Source organism: Sorghum bicolor, chromosome 4 (genome assembly GCF_000003195.3).
Source record: "Sorghum bicolor cultivar BTx623 chromosome 4, Sorghum_bicolor_NCBIv3, whole genome shotgun sequence".
Taxonomy (NCBI): Eukaryota; Viridiplantae; Streptophyta; class Magnoliopsida; order Poales; family Poaceae; genus Sorghum; species Sorghum bicolor.
The window spans coordinates 20,649,227-20,671,222 of record NC_012873.2 but is presented as its reverse complement, the minus strand read 5'-3'; the positions used below and the strand labels follow the sequence as shown (position 1 = coordinate 20,671,222).

At 40.9% G+C, this 21,996-nt stretch overlaps 1 protein-coding gene and 1 long non-coding RNA gene across 2 annotated transcripts; both read left to right on the top strand.

Moving 5' to 3' along the window:
- LOC8077771 lies at positions 5,175 to 6,792 on the top strand. Its single transcript, XR_002452756.1, has 4 exons — positions 5,175 to 5,567; positions 5,675 to 5,837; positions 6,205 to 6,455; positions 6,557 to 6,792. It is a non-coding gene; the product is annotated as an uncharacterized LOC8077771 (long non-coding RNA).
- LOC8081649 lies at positions 7,234 to 9,728 on the top strand. The gene is made up of 7 exons (XM_021460459.1): positions 7,234 to 7,346; positions 7,421 to 7,513; positions 7,647 to 7,957; positions 8,079 to 8,291; positions 8,377 to 8,469; positions 8,926 to 9,029; positions 9,108 to 9,728. Exons 1-7 carry the CDS (start codon positions 7,268 to 7,270, stop codon positions 9,274 to 9,276), a joined length of 1,062 nt encoding a protein of 353 aa, XP_021316134.1. The 5' UTR covers positions 7,234 to 7,267; the 3' UTR covers positions 9,277 to 9,728.

Below are 21,996 nucleotides of genomic sequence, written 5' to 3'. Positions count from 1 at the left end.
CTATTAAATTATTTTTTCTTTATCTAAAAAAACATGTATATTTTTTAAATGGCAAAACTGAAAATGTTCTCATATAGTTTGACTGGGAACACAAATAAATTGCTATGTAGGATTTGAATAGGCGTGGTCTTAGTTCAGCTTTTCGTAAATAGCAAAAATAGGGGAAAAAATGTGCAAACACAATTGGAATTGAACTCAGATCGTGCGATTTCACAACTTCCAGCTTTACCATTGCGCCAACAAATCGGGTGTGCTGGATGCTGATTCTATTATCCTTTTGTCCTTATAGGACCAAAACCAAAAAGAAGTGGCTTCACACGGGTGTCGAACCGTCTCTTATGATCAATATAGTAGACAAAAGTAGAAGAACAAATAGACACAAGATAGGGCGACTATTTTTTTTATTCCTCTGAATATTGGTGATTACAACATAGAACTCCCACGTATATATAGTCCTGTCAAGGACTAAGAGTTTTGGTAAGAGCCCACGTACAAACGACTAGGATTAGGATTCATCCTTCTCTTTTCCTTGTAGGATCAAGTCCGCATGTTTTACAACACTCCACCTTAGGCGATTACCACGATATGCACATGCCTCATTAAAAACTCCATCCGAAAACCCAATGGGAAAAAACTGTTCTTGGAGAAAAGAGTACATTGCATTCGTTAATTGTATTGCACATGTTGTCTCATTAAAAACCTTGTGTGAGAAATCTTCAAGTAAAAACTCACATAGAAAAAAGAGTACAACATTCAACCTTCGTGGTCATGTATTCTTCATGATATTCTATTCTTCATGAATAGATATTTATCTTCATGATTTATCCATAAACTTCAATGTTTTAGCAAATATGATCTACTTGATCTTTGCAATTCTAGTGGTTTACCTTCAAGGTAGATTTAATAAAATATGCTCCCCCTCATAATGCTAAATTTTGAACTTTTTTGTTCAAATCACACTGTTCACAAATATATGCTTAATTAATGGTATGCAGTACCACAATACTATATCTTTCAAAAGTTGGCTCATAATTCGTCTATGAATTATATGGGTATAAACAAGAGCAATATGCTTCATATATAAATGACCACTTATTAGTTGTGCAAAACAAATAGAATTATCTTCAGGGTAATAAATCCTTTCAGAGGATTATGGGGTAAATAATTTACAATATGCAATATCTTGTAGATAGTGCATTAAACTTATAATTCTTGTTTAGTAGATTTTAAATTATATATTCTACAAATCTTCAGGATTTTGATTATACTAAACAATAAATCTAGTCTTGCATTTGATATGTAGGGGATAATTAAATTACCAAAGTCACCATTATTTTTGTACCAAAATCACAATATACACTTTCTGAGTATTTCGATGATACCTTCATGGTATTTAGAATTCCTCAATTTATTTTTTCTCGAGTCTACATTCACTTCAGGGACTAAGGGTGTTTTTCAAGAATCGACTGGAAAATCCTTCATGGATTAAATCCTTTAAGGATGTTCTCATTTCTATTGAATAATATTTCTCTTCTATGAGAAATATTCTCTACTATATAAGAGTTTATTATGTGATATACATAATGAGATAGTGTTATTCACTACAAAGTCATTCAATGACTATTCCTTCCAGGACATACTCTTCTTGAGACTTCAATATTCATTCAGGAATATATTATTCCACCTTAGACTTTTTAATACTTAGTATGAGATTTAATTTCCATATGTTGCGATTTCTGTTCTTCAGAAACTATATGGATTTTTAGAATCCACTTACTAACTGTATATTTCATATTTATTCATTTTATTTGCCAGAGATATTGCAGAATATTTATTTCTTCTTAGTAGGAGATTCAACCTCAATTGCTTTCTTTATTGACCCGATATAATCGCTTCAAGCGACTTTGCCATGGACTTTATTTTCTAGATCTGGGTTCTCATAAGAGAAATATTTGCAATTATAGAGGTAGCATTGTCGACAACTATTATTTTCTCCTAATACTCTCACAACGTAAGATTATCCTATCTCTTTGTCATTTTCTAAACAAGAGATAATTTATTGTTCTGCATACCCAACACTATGATGTGCGCGCTTAGTGTGTTGGATTTCATCTTCGTGATGATCCTCTTCATGAGGTGCCTAACCTTCTTCATGAGGTGTTCTCTTCATGAGAATAGAGGAGTTTATTCTTATTTATTTAACAAGTATACATTAAACTAGAACCCACAGGCGTTCCCGTAGATTTTAGCTTCATAGTATACACATTTAGTTTACTACTAGTAAACACAACTTTTTGTTTATAACTTCAAATTACTCCTCTCATTTTCAAAAATATCTGGCATATGCTCTGCTTCATGCTTCACAAGAGCATTAGTCAAACTATTGTTTGATTTAGTGCGTGATACTATTCCTGCTTCAAGCTTTAAGGAATATTTTCTCTTAAGATCATTTTTCTTCCATGAAAATGATATTTGGCATTCAACATAGGCTTTCTCTCCCCCTAATGCCAATATTAGATCTTTAATATCATACTTCAAAAAAAATCCCCTATGATGGGCTTAAAATAGTTCAAATTCATGTATCTCCAACTACAAGTGGAGACCCATTCATATATGCTATGATAAAATTTTATATGAAATATTCACGCACATATTTAAATATGGGGGTTGTTGGCGTTTCTTAGTGAAACTATTAAAGATAGAGTTTTAGTCCATCCTTAATAATAACACTAGAAACGTTCTTGGCATATCCTAACCACCATCACTTCAGAAAGATAAACCAAGGCCTTTTACGGCGCTGGCCTAGGCAGTGCAGTCTGGTACTGATGATTAGAATTGCCAGATTGGCCTTCCTAACCATCCTTACTTACGATATGCAAAGCTGTGGCCCGGCGCCGTGTGGGTGCATAAGGATTACAATCTTAAGTAAAGGTACTTGGGTACGCCAATCGATAGCTCAGTTATAGGAATAAATTACTCCGCAAGCGCACAGAACTATCATTGTAGCATTTCAACCCGTGAGTATTCAGGGGTGTCGTATTTATAATTTCCCGTAGGAAGGCATTGTGAACGCATCTAGCTTTGGTTATAAACATGATTACTTATTGAAATGCATGGTAGACATAGTATAAACAAGGGTAAGTATGTAGTTGATTTGATAGCGGACACACATCGGAGCAACCTCAAGGAATAAAGGGAAAACAAAGAATCACTACAAGAAATTTGTGAATCCGTGACGATTTCTTGGTGACGAATTTACAAATCGTCGCTAACAACCACTGCTAGATGTAATCAGTGACGATATTCATTTTTTCGTCAAGGATGAGCCCACTGGATATTCTCAGCCCGCTAATTGGTGACGCTTTTATCAAGATCGTCACAGACTCGTATGAATTCGTCATACGCTAGTTGGCCCAAAACAGTTGGCCTGCTACCAATATTTAGTGCAAAGAAAAATAGAAAATGTTATTATCAAAAGTACCCAAAAGACGCTCTATTAAATTATTTTTTCTTTACCTAAAAAACATATATATTTTTTACATAGCAAAACTAAAACTATTCTTATAGTGCGGATGGGAACAAAAAAAGTGATTTGTCAGATTTGAACACAAGACCTAAAAAAAAGTAAAAACATGTCTTACCAATAGAACTACTAACAGTACATGTCCAAATATGCACTTAAGTTTTTTTTATCTATTTACGCCAACATCCATTTACCGGCCCAGCATCATAATGCCCACCCACGGGCATGGCCTTGGGTTAGCTTTCGGTAAATATAGGGGGCAAAAAAAAAGTGTGCCAGCCATGGGAATCGAACCCACGACGATGTGAGACTTCAAAAACCACCGTGCCTACCATTGTGCCAAGTACTCTGCTGTGACCAGAAGTGGTTCTATATCCTTTTTATCCGTGCGGCACTGGTAAATAGAAAAAAAAAGAAAAAGAAGTGGCATCGGAGGCGGGTTTCGAACCCAGTACCTGGGCATTAAAATTAACGTGACTTACCACTGCACCAACTTTGATGACTGGTACAATGTTTGTGCTAACGCTATATGACTTAATTTCATAGTTTGTACCATTTACTTCTATTAATCAAACTAAAATCCTATGTGTATCTTGTTACATCCATGCTCATCGAGTTTATAGGACTTTCACATGCCCTAAGGGGCAAAATTGATTATTTTGGGCACTTCCATTTCCTTCCAGAGGATCATTCTTTGAGGACAAACAATGAGTTCATAGGACTTCACAAAAGCAATGACTTCGGAAACTATGTTTGAATTTCTCAAATTTGAAATTCAAATTTTGTAGATCTCAAATATAAAAGTTGTAGATCTTGAAAAGTTACGAAACTTTGTAGTTGACAACTTTTCCATTGGAATCCGTTTAGGGCCTTAAATAATCGATTTATGCTCGGTTTAGGATAATATGTGGGGAACTAAACTCTAATATGTACACTACCAAGTGATAGGTGGAGTGGTAGAGGAGGGTACGCGCGAGGGTGAGGTCTTAGGTTCGAATCCCACTGGCCGCGTAGCACGCGATTTTACGTGACTTGTCCTATTTTTTTCCCTTTTTTTCCCTAGGATTAGGATTAAAATCAAAGCACGCATGATGTACCACTTTACATAGAATGCCCTCGTGATGCACCTCACCAAATCAGTCATGATATGCACCATACTTAGGACAGGGTCACTTCTCTACCAAAAGCGTTTTATATGTGCATGTTATATATCGCTACTTGTTTGGCACACTTGACTAAGAATTGGTGGAATACGACTAATAACAAAATTATCAACATAAACAGATCGTGACATGATGGACTACGTGTATGCAGTTACATGCTACTTATTTGGCCAAAATTTGATCATGCACTATTTTATATTACTTACGAGTTATTTAACATCTATAGTTTTTATTAATCATTATCAACATAAAGGGACCATTTTATATAACATATAATGTATATATATAATTATCTAAGGGATCCAAACCAAAACAGGAGCCTTCAATTTCACCAAAGGCAAAAATCCCACGCGCCCAGGCAGCTCGGCGCGCAATCTGGCGGCAGCCCGAAATATTTCGCAGACCCAAATGACCTCACTACCCTTAGGCGCGTAAAGAAAACATACAGATTCACTTCCATCTGAAAATTTACAGGGGTACCTGGGTAATTATCCGACCGCACCCAATTCCAATCCCCACCCACCGTCGTGCTCCATCCATCCTCCCTCCAAGCCGCCAGCCAAACTCCAATCCAGCCGCCGCCATCCAGACTCCATCTCGCAGTCTTTGGATGGAGCTGCTGTTCATGAAACCCTAGGTCACCGGCGACCTTGCAGCCTACGGGCGGCGCCACCCATCCTCCAGCTCACCGGCGGCGTCCAGCTTGCACCCACCGCCACCCATTAGCCTCCAGCTCGCCGGCGGCCTTCCCAAACCGACCGTCGCGTCCTTTTGGTCCGTGAGATTCTGGACGCTCGCAGCCCAACGCCATCTTCAAGCCCCTCCCGTCGCCGTCGCAAGCCATCGACGGAACCCTAGCTCATCGGCGTGCTTGCTTGAAGGTATGCTCCACCGCCGCCATGCCTGCATGTTTTCTGAAGCCTGTAATCTTGCTTTGTTGTGTATATTGGGTTTAATTTGTACTTGGCCCTCTTACAATTTGTTTCAGGTTTCGCCTCTGTCCACCCGTCGCTGCTGAAGGACCCCTCCATCACCACATCCCTCGTTCCTGGAAGGATCCAAACCCTGCCACTAGTATTGCCAGCACCAAGAACTTCTTGTTATGGCGCCGAAGGGTGTGCCAAAGAAACCAAAATGATGTCCTATAGCAGGTATAGTCCAACTGTCTTTTTTTTGAGATATTGTTCCTGTTTTTTGAGAGAAACCAAAAGGGCTATAATTAGCAAAGTGAACAAAGGTAGTTGAGGAGACTAATCTGTACAACTGTCTTTTTTTTATGAGAGATTGTTCCTACCTCTGCTACTAGCTGTCAGTGATTTTTTTGTAAGGTCCATATATGGCAGATTCTTTTGCATGTCAACATGTATCGTAGACATTCCAAACATTTAGGGGTCTTCTGTCCACCTTTTTAAAGAAATGTTAATATACTAATTAATTATTTACATATTGTTAATATGCTGGTCATGAACTATCTACTTATATTATTAATATGCTGGTCATGTTTCTTTGTCATCTTAGCACCAGCGCTCAATCCATATCAAATGGTGCGCCTGAGACAATGCATGAGCAACAGTGCAAGGCTGAAGGAACTTGGACTTTCTGATCGTGAGTACAGCCGAGTTTGGGCACAAGATGTTGCTGGTCATGACAAGAATCAAAGTGAAGGTGTTCAGTCTGACAAGTATCAAAGTGGAGACTCTGAGTCTGAGTATGATCCTTTACAGGATGATAATGGGGAAGGAGGTTCGATAGATAATGACAATGCTAAGGTGCTAGTTCGTCCATCTTGTCAAGTCTTGTTGTTTTTATTCCTAATTCAATATAACTCTCTAAAACTATGTTGACTAATCCATGCTTTCATTTATAGCAGTGCTCTAAGGAGAAGTCTCGCAAGAAAACTAAGAACCAACATTCTGGTGGAGTCAAGTTTCAGTCTCGCAAGAGAGTTTTTGCAGACCAAACACCTAGAGTTACAAGGACAAGGGTTGCCCAGCAAGGTGCAAGTATCACACCAAGTGACATTTGTGCGCCGCCTACATCACAAGCTAATGAGAGCCATGCTGGAGAACTTGTTGGCAACTTAGATGACCACACACAGGCTGCTTTTGAAGGCCAGTTCCACTGCCACATTACTTGTTTTTTCATACCATTACCATGAGTCAAATGCCTCCAAGTTTATTTCTTGTTTAGCTCTTGAAAATGTTAACTAGAGTGTTAGGTGCCAAAAAATAATAAAACCAATTTTTACAGATTTTTGGTATCATGCTATATGCTGGATCTATTTACAGAACTAGAAGCTTGTTTTGTTTGTATATCCAAGTGATGTAATATATGGTGTATGCTAATTACAACATGTTGGTGCTGTTATATTTGTCAAAAGTTGGCTGATCTTTTGTTTGTCCTTTTTGTGTGATGCTATATACTGATGTAATTTATGCAGTGTGCTGTTTTCACCATGAATGTGCTGCTGAGTTTTCACCATGTAATTTATATCTGTTTTTACAGCAGATAACTATTAAACTCACTCTTAGCTATCGCCAATTTTTTAGGTGAAAACTCTGCTCTATTTGACAACACTCACATGACCACTCGGGCTAATGCAATTGACCGGTCTAATCAGCATAGCCGTATGGATGATGGAAGTCGTATGGATGACGGAGGTGATGGTTTCTTACTGTCATCCTATAAGTTATGTTTGTATGGTCAATGCATTCTTACTGGCTGCCCTTTCTAGATGGCTTTGCCCAGCATGATGAGAACACCCTCATGGCTGATGTAGTTGATTGCATTACCCAACATGGTGACCACAATCACAGTACCAGTGAAGGTGACTATTTGTTCATCTGTTTTCCACTGTTGATCAATATTTGTGTGCAAAGCTTAAATTCATGATCATCTTGGATCAATGTTTGCTTCAGCTCAATAATTTAATTTCAATTCTAATGTACATTTACAACTAGGGCGAGAGGAGAGAAGGGTCAGGGGAAATAATATGGGACTTGGTCTCCAAAAGTTAAACCGAGCACGCCGTGGCAAGCTGCAAGTTGTTATAACTGAAGGGAATATAAGGCCACTGGTTCCTTTTGTTGCTGCAAAGTATGCAAGTGAATGCAACATCATAGTTAGGAACCATGTGCCTATACTCCCGCATTGGAAGTTGTACAAGAAAAAACCTGCATCAAGGTCAAAAGAGACAGAACCAGTAGAGAAAGATCCAAAAGAGAAAGAATATGGATCTGCGTATGTTGATCTATTCTTAGGAAAGCTAAAGGTACAAACATTCTTTAGTACTTTCCACATTTAGTCTCAATCTAAGAACCATTGTTTGTTGTTTTGTATATACCTTAAATTACTGAATTGACATTCTTCCTATACATGTTCCATTTGATTAGGCCAAGTTTGACATAAACATAGAGGATGAGACAGTTAGAAAGGAATGCATTGAGATGATGAAGTCTGCTGTTCGCCAACAAAGACACAAACTTAAGCAAGAATATTTTGATCCTTTTCCACTACATTTGGTTACAAAAACTTCTCCTATCCCATTCATGAGTAATAAACAGTGGGAACAACTTTTAGAATCATGGAAGAGTCCCAAAAAGATGGTATGTTTTCTCTGAAAAACTAGATTGATGCCTTGTACATGCTAATCTATCGACAACCTTATATGTATTTGTGTCCTTGATGTAGGAGATGTGTCAAAAGAACAAAAATAATCGAGTGAATGTTAAGTACCATCACACAACCGGATCCCGTGCCTACATGGTTCATGTTGAAAATTTGGTAAGTGGGCCATGTTAAGCACCATATAAGTAAATATATGCAACTGTTACTTAAGCATGCTGAGGGGATAAAGCTTTCTATATGAAGCACATCAATAATTTTCATAATACTAAAATGTTTTCACTTTATATATCTGGGGAATTTGAGATGTAGAAATGCAACTACTTCGTGCTGCTGCTCTAATGTAAGGAAAATGGTGTGCTCTTGTGGTGACCATATTAAGTTGTTGCTGCTGATATTTGTACACCATATTAAGGTATCTGTAACATGCTGCTGCATGCCATTGTAACAAGCTACTTCTCCTATTTCACAAAAAGTGTCTTTGTAAAATTGTAACAAGCTCCAGATAATTTTTAGGTGAACATGCTCTTCCAGATGTTTAGCTGAACAATAGGTGTTACGATTTTTCTAACATCTTAATTAGTGCTGGACCTAATGCATATATGTTGACCTCAGGATGACAAATATAATGACAAAGAAGCTGATGCAGTTGATTTGTTTAAGGAGTTCCACTACAGCAAGAAAAAAAATGCTACACCCCTATTGTACAGGAGGCTATTGTAAGATAATTTTCAGACTTTGATCTTGTAATGATTATTATTTTTAGTTCATAACCATGTTTCCTCCTTGCTTGCTAGACTCAAATGGAAAATATGCTATCTACATCAACCGAAGGTGAAGAACCTAAGTCTGCAGCTCAAGTTGTTGCTGATGTGCTTGCTGAGAACACCAAGAAGAGTCGGTTCTTGTAGAATCTGGGGTTCCAGAATGCCCGACCTAGATCCAGTGAGCAAAGTAGTGAGATAGAACTAGAAGCGGACAACGCTAAGCTTCGTATGCAGGTGGCTGATTTGTTAAATAAAGTGCAAGAATCTGAGCAAGCACGGATTATTGATCGAGAGGAGATGAAGAGGAGTCAATCTGAGATGGAAGCAAAACTTAACCTTTTGCTCAGTCAGATTCAGCCAAGTTAAGTCACGCATGGTGCATATCTTTTGCCATTAACTTCATGCATTTTGCTGCTGCTAACTTGTGTCAAGCTAATTTCGACCAAGTTAAGTCATGCATGGTGGTATATATTTTGTTGCTGCTGCTTGCATTTTGCTCCTGCTGTATGCATCGAGCTGCTAGACTTGTAAGCATTTTTGTGTTGTTGGCTTGTGCCATATTGAATTGTAAGGTTGTGTGCACTTTTGTGCGAAAACTATTGTTGGATGAAGACATGTAATCTGATGTTGGATCAAAATTTATGTGATCTATTGTTGGATGGAAAGTTAAGACTTTATATTTAATGTGCTGCTATAATAATTACTTGTGGGCTGTGTATGTGGGCTGAATGTTTGAAAATGGGCTGTGTATATATGAGCTATATGTGCTGTAGTAGTGGGCTGAAAAGTGGGCTATAAATAATGATGAACTTGGGCTATAATATGCTGAAATGGGCCTGCGAAAATGGCTAAAAAAATTACAATAAAAAAGGATGAAATTGAGCCAAAATTGGCCCATCTTTGATTCTGGCCTGTTAACATATGGGCTGAGGTAGTGTCCATGTCATCATCCATGTAAGCAACCACGTAAGCATCTATAGTGACGTGGCAATTCATCTGCGACGATTATTTTTCGTCACTAGAAATGGGCCTGGGTTGGACTAAGTAGGCCTCGGGCTCCATCGTGACGGAATAAAACCGTCGCTGATTCTGTTAATCCGTGATGGTTTTCCACAAACCGTCACGCAAGTCAATCCTTGACGCTCAATCCGCGACGGTTACTAAAACCATCACAGATCCTATTTGCTGACGGATTTTTAGTGATCCGTGACAGAAATTTTCCATCACAGATTAGCAGAATTCTTGTAGTGAATAAAAGAACAACTACACGAGCAGGCATGGTCGTATACAAGTTATACAACAGATTTGTTAGCAGGTCATCTAGCTAATAAGAACAAGTTAGAGCTAAGTCTGAGATACTGGGGAGATCTCCATAGCTGGTCTGCCAGCAAAGAGACTTTACATGACTCCTACCGAATATCCGAACGTGGGGGAATACGAAGGATGACAGGGCTGTCATCACCCTGCCACCTACCCCTCTGCCCATGGGATACCCGCATATCCTCAGGTCTCCGCATACCCGAGCACCATGCCCGTGTACTTGGAAACACCCCCTAGCCTTCCGGGACCCCAACCCTTCGGATTGACGGGCTCGACTAAGGGTGACCATTACAGCCCAGAGAACCATTATCTTATCCCTAGTTCTTCCTCTATTCATATTAACTTGATGAACGATGAAGAACTATGATGAACATATCAAGAACATAGAGCTAGAACTATGAACTAGCTCATAAACTATGATCATGATATGAACAAGACTATACTCTAGATCAAAAGCATAACTGTATAAAGAATATAAGAACTTGCTCATGGAGGAAGGCATAATTGTATTCATACCAAGACATTCTTGATCCTGCAAGGAGACAAGCTCTCCTTGCTAACTTTGCCTTGCTCTACTACTAGTACTAAACTAAAGAGAACAAGTGTAGAATGTGAGGTGTGTTGCTCTAAATGATGGTGTGTGTTATAAATGAGAGGGGAGGCATCTATTTATAGCTCAACTAGGACGGTTTGCGGGATCTAAATATAGTAGTAGGTGAAACCGTCCTATGCATGCCGCCATGCAACCGCCAGAAGAAGGTGGGGCCGGGGAACCGCCACCAGTGTTGCGCCCGCACCTGGTTGCGCCCGCAACCTGGGTGGGCCCCCCTGGCCACCACCTTCGTGTGGTCGGTTGTGCTCTAGGCCCTGATCCTCCTCGTGGTTACGGATGGGTCCAGTTCATCTTTTATGGGCTTTTCTCTATTGGAGTTGGTTTGCGTCTTTTCTAAATACGAATTCTTGCATTGCCATTTCTTTTATCTTTTGCACTTTTCCACGTGTCATACCTGAAAATAGCATATATACCAAAACTCGTGGAAAGATTAGATCAAAGCCCTATTTTCTATTTATTTTTATTTATAAAAAGATATTTATTTTTATATAATAAGCGTCTCCAACAACTCCCCCACACTTGGTCCTTTGCTCGTCCTCGAGTGAAGGCAGTTAGGACCAAATGGGTTCATCATCCTTGTCAAAGAGCCTACATACAGGTTATTCCAAGCTTCACCTGGGTTTGTGAACTTCAAAGTGTCTACCACATAAATCTTTGGTGATTGAAATATGGAACAACCTGGATTCGAGTCCTCTTGACTTTGCTCTTACTTAAGACACTTCGGTTTTTGTAAGTTTTTGAAATAAAAACATGGCTTGTGATTCCTTGAATGATTCTCTCAAATTGTTCATATGTGCAAGTGGTTCCTTACCAAGGCATAGAAGATTGATGCCTTCTTATGATCTTCCTACCTCTAAAAGCTTTATCTGGATTTTTGGGTAGGTATAAAAGGTGGGCATACTTGCAGCACATATGTTGCGAAGTCAAAAACCGGACCACCAGGAGATACAAGCCTTACGCCTTGATTGAGATTGTGCAAGTGTGTGGAAATTGTTTGTGGAATTGATGGAAATCCTAATTCTAAATATTTTTGGTCACTCCTCTTTGCATCATGACTCTCTTTTATTTTGAAGGATAAAAGAGATAGAGAGGAAAACATATGGGCTCTATCTTGTGTATATTTTTCCCTCTTTTCTTTTTTTTCATGACGGGGACGTTTGATTTTTTTCTTTCTTTCCCATCTATGCCTCTTTGGTTTTTTTTTCCTTTGAATTTTTTTCAACTATAGCCCATATGTCTTGATGAATGGAATCAGAGAAATTTAAAGAGATGTCATGAGGACAAAAAGTAAGGAGTGAATTTGGGGATGCGCAAATCTCAGGATGAGAGTTTGGCATATTTATTTGGTGGAAAGCTAAGGCACAACTCTCATGATAAGAGTTGGCAAAATTTTTGGTGGATGGAAGGGTGCATGTTGTGCGCGACTTCTTAGTGTAAGAGTCGGCATTATTTGGTGGGTGTAAGTGAATCTCTAATCATGGGCGTAAGACCATAATCTCGCTTGGGTCACAACAAGTTGACAAAGCTCAACATACTACAAGCAACATATGACTGAAGGTTTCATCATGATGAAAGTATATTTGGCGTTGGTAGGTGAAAGCTTAAAACCATTAAAGGAAACTTGCCATGTGTAACTTTTGTTTTTGATAAAATAAATCACAAGTACTTTGTAAGAACTTAGCAAGAATCATGTCATCCTACTATATCACATATGTCAATTACTTAGATAAAGTGGGGTCCCTACTACAAGTGTTCATAACCTCAAGGATATTAGCAAGGATTAAACCATATGCAAAGCAAATTTGAAACTAGGAGACATGTTAAATGGAGTTTGAAGGTAACGATATTTTAAATATTTTATTTTCAAAAAACTTTTTAGAAGGGGGAGAAGGTTGTGCAAACCGAGTTTTCAAAGATTCCCTCCCCCACATTTGTTTTCTTCTCTGTCATGGTTAGTCATAATATATAAAGAAAACAAGTGCTCATGATAACTCAGAAATATTATTGATAACTTTGAAAAGGCACATTACATTATTGAAGGGAAATAAATTAAGCAACAAAGAAGATCATGCTTGTGCCTAAACAAAGAGAAGCGTGCAGCAGATGTGGTCTAAAGATTTTCCACGAGGTGACCAACACCTAGGTTTTCAGCGACCTTCCTCAGCTTATTGTTAAACCTGAAATGAAACCTATTGATATCGTCACTGAGGTTCCTAATCTCAGTATGCTTCTCTTCTAGGTCGTCTTCTAAAACCCTTAGGACAGAGCGAAGGCTAGCTTGCTCGAATTTAAGATCAGCGAGGATACTAGGATCATCCTCCTCATCGCTGCTCTCGTACTGTCCTGCACGACGCTTGATGGATGGCCTGGGCAAATGCCTCCTAATCCTAGGGAGAGCACTGGAGGATTCGACCTCCTTGGATTTGCCAGCCTTCCGGCTACCAGCATGACTGCTAGATCCTTCACCAATAGGATTTTTCTTCTTGCGCTCTATGTTATTTGTGGTGGAACGGGCAGCAGTGGTTATGTTTGCGGCACTGTTGATGGGTGCTTTGTGGTTTGCTGGTAGGGCGGCCAAAGGATTTCTCTTTTCCTGACGGACTTTCTCCCGAGAAGAATTCTCTTGGTAGGGTGCTATATCTAGGTTTGCTACGGTCTTGGGTGCGTTGATCAGCAAGAGGGCGTAGCTAGCCATGATTAGCACTTGGGAATGGGAGAGCTTAGCAAACATTTGCACAAGGGAGAAGAGAGAGTCTTGGTGTGAAGAAAAGAGAGAGCCATGGGCTGTTTAAATAGGTTCTACCGAGGTCAGAAACAAACTTGATCGTAGGCGGGGAATTGATATTTGAACAAAAAGGAAAGTTTTCAAAAAAATTGGGCCTAATTGGTTGCGCCCGCACCCTGGGTCCCACCAGTCAGCCCGTGTCTTTTTGGCAAGTTCTTTCTGGACAGAGTGGATTTCAATCTCACTTACGATCAATTTTGATTCGCAGCGTATCAGAGTGATAGTGTGTGTGAAAAGAGGAAAGAATTCAAAATTCACACTATCTTGCATTTATGATAAAATATTTTCCATGATCATGAAGGATTTTGAATTCAAACAACATGAAACATGGGGGCACTATGGTCATATCATAAATGCAGCAAGGCATTTTATTTTATTTATTCAAAAGAAAACAAAGATAAACTTTTACCTTTTCTTTACCTTACTTCCATTTGCGTGCCTCCATCTTTATTATTGTTAAGTATATATATATATATATTTTGAGACATGTGATGGATAAGATTTATTAAAAACATTTATTAGAAAATAAAAGGGATAAATACCGATTTACCTTCGGGAAGGGCTCATCTTTATAGTCCGTGGAGCCGGACTTTTCTCCCACCACTGTTTGCTTGATGATGGCTCATCTGTCTTAGGAGGAGGAGATGGTTGGACCTTCTAGGGCTTCCATTCTAGGTGGATCACCTTGGGCAGTGTGGCTGTTTGTTCATCTTTTTCTTTTACCTTCCACACTGTCTTCTTTTGTGAGGGTTTGGGGACTTCGTCCCTCTTTTCTTGGATTTTCTTTTCGGGAGCTTCTTTCTTTTTCTGCTCCTTTTTATTCTTTTTAGGAGCCGCCTTTTGCTTTGGCTCCGGCTTTTGTTTTGATATTTTTGATAAGTTTTTCAGAAGTTGGGGCTGGATCTCAACTTCCCTGATGCCTTGGGGATTTGGCCCGTAGCGGACGCGTATCATGTTGCAGGATTCTTGACGGCGTGGCCTGAATTCGAACTTCTCTTCTTGGCCATTAATGTTGAAGCGGATTTCTCCAGCTCCCACATCAATTTGTGCTTTTGCCGTGCTCAAGAATGGCCTTCCCAGGATTAGTGGTATCTCCTTGGTGAGTTCCATATTTAACACCACAAAATCCATGGGGACGTAATATCCTCTGATCTTGACAGGGATGTCTTGGGCAATCCCTGCTGGGTACCGAATTGATGAGTCCGCTAACTGGAGTGTCATGTTGGTTGGTTCCAAGTTGGTGAAGTTTAGCCTATCAAAGACTGATTTTGGCATGACGCTCACACTCGCCCCAAGATCACATAAGGTATGATCAAAATGTTGGGTGCCTATTGAGCATGTAATTGTGGGGCACCCAGGATCTTGCTTCTTCTCAGGTAGATGGTTGAGTATAGCTGCGCTACACTCTTCTGTCAGCTTGACGACTTCTGCGGAGGGTAATGGTCGCTAGTTGTTGATGATATCCTTGATAAATTTAGCATAGGATGGTATGTGCAAGACATCCATCAGCGGGACGCTGACGTTTGTCTTCTCGACCATTTCCACGAAGCGGAGAAATTGCTCTTCTCCGTCCTTCTTCTTCTTCCTCCACCTGGTGGGGAAAGGAAGTATCGTGGTGTCCCCATAAACTTCTGGAGTCGGTTCCTCATCTGATGATTCGTCTTGTGATTCAACCGGCTCAACAGATGTTTGTTCTTGTTGACGCGGAGTCTTAGCTGTACCATGGTTAGGGTTTGGTGGATCACGAGTGGTCTTACACCCTCTCGTGGTCACCGAACTAACATTTTCAACACCAGCAGCAGATTTAGCAGCAGAAGCAAGCTGATCTATCTGAGACATTACTCTTTTATTGAAAGATGCTTGTTCTTTAAACGAGGTGGTCAGGCCATCAAGCTTGGTGTTTATGTTTTCAAACATTTTATCATTAGAGGAAAGCTTTTTAACAAGGTTTTCGTTTATCTTGGTCTGACCAAGAACAAGATCTTTAAGCGAAGGCTGGGAAGAACTAAAGCCTGAGTAAAAGGAGGAATTATCTTGGGGGCGATTTTGGTTGTTCCACCCATTACCTTGCTGTGTATGGGCACGATGCAGTGCTACCATGGGAAATTAAGACCGGATCTAGGCGACTATCTTTTCAAGATCAGTTGGCTGTCGATGACTATGCTACTTTGATGAAAGATGAGTTAGATGATTTAGCAGGGCATCGACTGAGGGCTTTGATAAGTATAGAAGAAAATAAAAAGAGAGTTGCTAGGTGGTATGAGAAAAAAGTAAAAGCTAAGGAGTTTGTCGATGGAGATTTGGTGTGGAAACTGATCTTACCGATTGGGACTAAAAGTTCAAAATTTGGAAAGTGGTCTCCTAATTGGGAAGGTCCTTATCGGATAAATCGGTCTGCTCCCGGTATATTTTGGAAACTCTCGAAGGAGTTGAATTTCCCAGAGCATTGAATGGAAAATATTTAAAGAAGTATTACCCAAGCATATGGGTCGATGCATGAAAGTTTAAGTGCCGATAACACTCCTATCGGCTGGATTAAGATGTATCTGGGACTGAGTGTGATGTTTTAAAAAAAAAGCCGATAACAATCCTATCGGCTAGACCAAAATAGTCAGCAGTTTCTAAAGGCAGGTCAAGATATGCCACCGATGGAGAGCTCATATACTCAGCAAGGCTTGGATAGCTGATATATCACGCAGACGGATTTGATTGGCTTCTTCTATTTCCTTGATGTCTTCATCGGCAGAGCCCTCCACTGGCTTCAACTTCTTCTTCATCTGCTGCGCCTTGCGGGCTTGAATGTTTCGTTCTTGTTGGAGGGTCTTGATCATTTTGGGTAGCTGACTTTCTTCTTGCTGGGCTTGAGAGAGGGCCTCTTCTACTTGTTTGAGCTCTGCCAGTAGGGCTTCCCATTTTGCCGACAGATCAGAGATCTTCTGCCTTAGTGTCTCCCCAGAGGACTGTAGGATGCCGATGCTCTTTGTTGGCGGTTCTTAATGACATATTTACCCCGCCAACATAGTCCATGCAAAGGAAGAAAAGCATGTATTTTACTCACATATACTTATTAAATGCTTACCAAGTTCCACATGTAGTGCAAGTTGTGTTTTGCAGATCATATACAGGCATACAGGTGGAAAGCAAATAAAAAGGTGCAATCCGACACGTCAAAAAATGTGCAAATAAACAAGTACCCAAAAGCCCAATATAGAAGTGCATCAATTTGCAGGTGGATCTGGACTCAGGGGCCCGAGAGGAAGGCAACGAGCTTCGGGCCGGGGCCAGCGGGGCCCACCAGGTGGCGGCCGCCCCCTAGGGTCGGCCGACCCTGGCCCAGCCCATCTCGGCACCGCCTTTCGCAGAGGCGGTGCTGAGCCTATCCTCCCGCAGTTCCCGCGTGCAAATTGCAGTTTACACCCTGGGGAACTGACCTTCCCCACCTATTTAAGGAGGGGGAGAGGGAGGCTCCATTCATCTCATCACATTCACAATCAACACTCCACCTTCAAGGCACTTGGGTACTACCTCTTCTTAGTTTTTTCCCTTTAAGCTTTTAGAGAGAGAGTTGGGTGAGCTATCAAGGAGGGCTTGGCTCCTTGGAGAGAAACTTGGGTATGAATAAAGAATATCTTTACTCCAAGTCCATGCCTTATCATGTCCGATATAGTTCTTCATATGAACTAGAGTATAGTTCTTATGCTATGGTATATGACATAGATCATAGGCCCTGTTTTATGATGCTAGCATATGAACTAGAATATAGTTCTAGTGGAAATGATATGACATACATTTTAGTATATAGTTCTTAGTATAATGCTACCCTAGGGCTAGTAGTGTATTATATGAAGTAGTGCTAAGTGTATGTTGTATTATTCTCACTTAGGACTTTAGTCTAATTGCTTCATCTTAATTAATTGCCTAGAAATAGCTTTATGTGAAGATGGGGGTTTATCATGATCTTTTGAGTCGGCTCGGGCTTCTTACCTGTCGATCCGTAGGGTCGGGGACCCGGGGGAGTCCGAGTAGGTTCTTTGCATGTAAGCATGGTGCTTGGGTGTAAAGGCCAGGTAAATGCATTGTCCTAGTCCACGGTTGAGGGGATGGCGACACGTGGTGACAACCCTGTCCGTCCTTGGCATTCCCCCACGTTCGGCTAGGGTGTAGGAGTCTGAATAGTTGCGGAGGTTGCTGGCAATCGCGTAACCTCCCAAACCATCTAAACACAGGACTAGATCTAAGTAGTATAATTACATGATTAACTTGTTCTATGACATGATCTGTATCTAGGACCACACCTGCTCCAATAGGTTGTTTGTTTATTCTTTGATTCAATTCATTCTTTTAGTCTCTTTTTATTCCTTAGCCCATATGCCATGCCTAGATTGTGATGGATCACTATTCTACATATAAATGTTTATCACCTGCTATGACCCTTGATTCCATTATTGCTATCATAATTACTTTGATCTATGCTTATCTTAGAATCCTTAACATATTAAGCCTTCCTTAGAGCGAACCTATAAATACGACACTCGGTAAATCCCCGGGTTGAAATGCTACACGATAATTCCCGTCCGCTTGCGGTACTTAAACTCCAAACCTAAGGAACTATCACCCCGGTATATACTTAACACTGTTGCTAGACATGCGCCAAGCTAGTGACTTGTTAAGGAATACCAACATGGCAATCCTAGTGCCACTACCATGATTAAGAACAGGAACCCTACCCTAACGGTAATAAGGCGCCGTTATCGGGAAGGTAGATCTAGCTTCCTATTCAAGGTGGTGATGCTACAAATCTGCCAATATAACACTGCCAATGTCATTATCATGAGTAGAGCAGTACCCTATTCTAGGTAGCGGCGCTAAGAAACGCTAACAAGCATTTCTGGCTCCGTTGCTTAGGATAGATTTATACTCTAATCTTGGTGATTGCATTAGTAAGTGTTATCACGACATTTCTGACATCGTTGCTGAGGATGGATTAAACCCTGTTCTTAGTGATGACGTTGAGAAATGCCAACAAGCATTTCTGGCGCCGTTGCCGGGGAAGGCTAATATGAAAATGATTCTAGATAAATTTAATTAAGTAATCTGATGTGCGTAATGAGTCAATTGTTATGCAGGTTAACCCTGCCTGTTTTCTCCCTGTTGTGGATGAAACAAGAGGAATAGTGTATGCCTTGTTTCTCTTTGCCAGAAAACTACATCTCTGATCCCGAGGCACTCCTAAGGACTAGACGGTCTCGAACCGTTTCGTCTTCTGCTACTCCACCGACAAGTGAACCAGCCGGTACCACACCAACCCCGAACGAACTCATGGCCGCCGAGAAGACACTCCGCGAGTTCTCTGTGCCCGCTGTCACCAACGTGGCCACTGGCCCTACTGTTGACACGGCCGGCAAGAACTTCGAGCTACGCACCGGCCTGATCACCATGGTGCAGGCGAGCCCATTCTGTCGCTTGCCAAGCGAGGATGCGAATACACACCTTCAACACTTCCTGGAACTATGTGACATGATTGTCATCAAGGACATCACTCCTGATGTCATTCGGCTCTGCCTCTTTCCTTTCTCCCTCGTGGGGAAGGCGAAGAGGTGGTTCTATCAAGATATGGAAGCTGTCACCACGTGGGCAAAATGCTCCGCGGCATTCCTCGCCAAGTTCTTCCCCATAAGCAAAACCAATGCCTTGAGGGGAAGGACTGCCAGTTTTCAACAAAATGCCAGTGAAACAATCCCTGAAGCATGGGAGCGGCTACAAGAGTACATCCTAAGCTGCCCCCATCACGACATGGAGAACTAGATGGTGCTCCAGAACTTCTACAATGGGCTCACGCCCATGTCGAAGGGACACCTAGACGCCGCCGCTGGAGGCGCGTTCCTATCACTTACTACCGCCGGGGCCAAGGCTCTGATCGAGAAGATGGTAGAACACTAGAGCTGGGGGGAGGACAGAACTCAACCACTAGCTGCCAAAACACAAAAAGACATGCATACCATGAAGGTGACGGATATGCTTGCCGCAAAAATAGATTTATTGATGAAGCAACCCACCGAGAGGAACCAAGAGAACCCCTCGAACTCGGTGAAGGCCATAGACTCGCACATGACGTGCGAGGTCTGTGGAGAAGTTGGCCATTCGGGGAATGATTGCCCGGAAACCCGTGAAGACGCTGCCTACATCAACAACGGGTTTCGCCAACAAGGAGGCGCCAACCATGGTAATGGTTGGAATAATTAGTCACGCTCTTCATTCCAAGGTAATTCGAGTTTTAATTCGAATCAACCTTCATTAAAAGACCTAGTTCTTGGACAAGCTAAAATAAATGAAAACTTAACTAAAAAGTTGCTGTCCAATGATAAGGTTTTAGGAAACATAAATACCAAAATAGAAAAGCTTGCCTCTTCCGTACAAAACCAACTGAGCTTTAATAAAATGATAGAAACACAACTAGCTCAGATCACCGCTGCAATTCCTACTGAGAATGCGGGTAGACTCCCGGGGCAACCCGAGGACTCTCCCACTAACCATGCAGGGTGAAATTCAAACGACGGAAGAGAGTCCTTCTCAAAAAGGACTATAAACATTTTTTTGAGCCTCCGCCGAAGGTAATCGGTAGTTATCTTAAATATATATATATATATATATATATATATAAATTTGAAAAATATTCAAAAATTCAATTTCAGCTAGGAAATAAAATAAAATAATAGAAAAATATTTTTCCTAAATTTTTCGAAAATAAAAATTTTACAAATAAATGTTGGAAATTGCAAAAGTCATTTTTTCACCTAGAAGTGCATCAATATGCCAACGGAAAACTTCAAAAACTAGCCGTTGGAAGATGGAGACAAAAGCTGGGGAGCAGCGGGGCCCACTAGGGGGCGGCCGCCCCTAGGGTCGGCCGACCCCCCCAACGGCTCTGGCCAACGGCCAGCTGGGGGAGGCTCCTAGCCGTTGCCTTCACCCCGAATCCACCTGCATTTTTAAACTATAAATACCAGGGGTTCGGGTGTGGCCCTCTCCACCCATTCTCACTTCACTTCATCACTTCCATCTTCACTCTCCAAGCAACACTTTCACATCTTTGCTATTTCCAACCAACCACCAACAGAAACCTCACAAAAAAATCACCTATCCAAGCTAGCTATCCACTGGTGCAAGCATTGCACCATGAAAAGGTTCGGCAAAACAGTTTTGGGGGCGTTTAAAAGAGTCACGAGATCATCCTCGAAGCGCCCCTATCGGAGCACTTCCTCATACTACACCGATCCTCGACGGAGTCCTTCCGCTGAGGAAGAATCCCCGGAGATCGAGGAGCTAGAGGAAGAGGTAGCAATCGCGCTAGAGGGCCGAATCACCAGAAGAACATCCTTCGGCCTCCACAGTAGGCCGAACCGACTTGGAGCGCCTCCAAGCTCAGCTTGGGGGACTGGTGGTGCGCACGGATGAGATCCAGGATACTCTCCAACAACACATCCAAACCATCGATGCGCACCACCAGCAGGCCGTGGAGTGGCACCAGCAAGGGTTGCTATGGCAACAGCAACAACAGGCCTGGCACCAGCAGCAGCAAGAAGATCAGCTGCTGAAAAAGTCCCAAGACTTCTGGCGGTACATGGGGTACAACCCCGATCAGTAGACCAGAAGCTAGCTTGAGGGAGGACCCCCAATCCCGAGGTTATCTGCATTGCATATTTATTTTCATGCATCCTTAATTTTAAATTAGCATGTTTACTTTGTGAAATTTCCATTAGTTAAATTCATGTTTTAATTATTGCATATAAAAAAAATGAAAAATGCTAAAAAGACAAAAATATAATTCCACTCTTATATGTGATGTATTATATATGCTTCTTCCTTGTTGAAATGATGAATAGTTGCTCTATCGTAATTTCTTTCCAGTATCTAGTTTCAACCTTGAATTCTCCAAATTAATAAAATGATTAAATGCGTGGGTTGCAAAATGCTCTATCTAAAGTCTAAAGTAATTAATGGATATATTTGTGATGATCTGAGCTGCTAGTATCCTGTTCTAAACAACGCTAGAGTTCTGGAGTTTTTACAAAAATAAAATAATCACATTGAGTTAGATTAAGCTTTGTTGACCCTTTGTGAGGTTGTCATACCATTGAAAACAAAAATATTTCATTATGTTATCATCTCAAAAGTTTGTTAGAAGGCATATGGCTATGAAA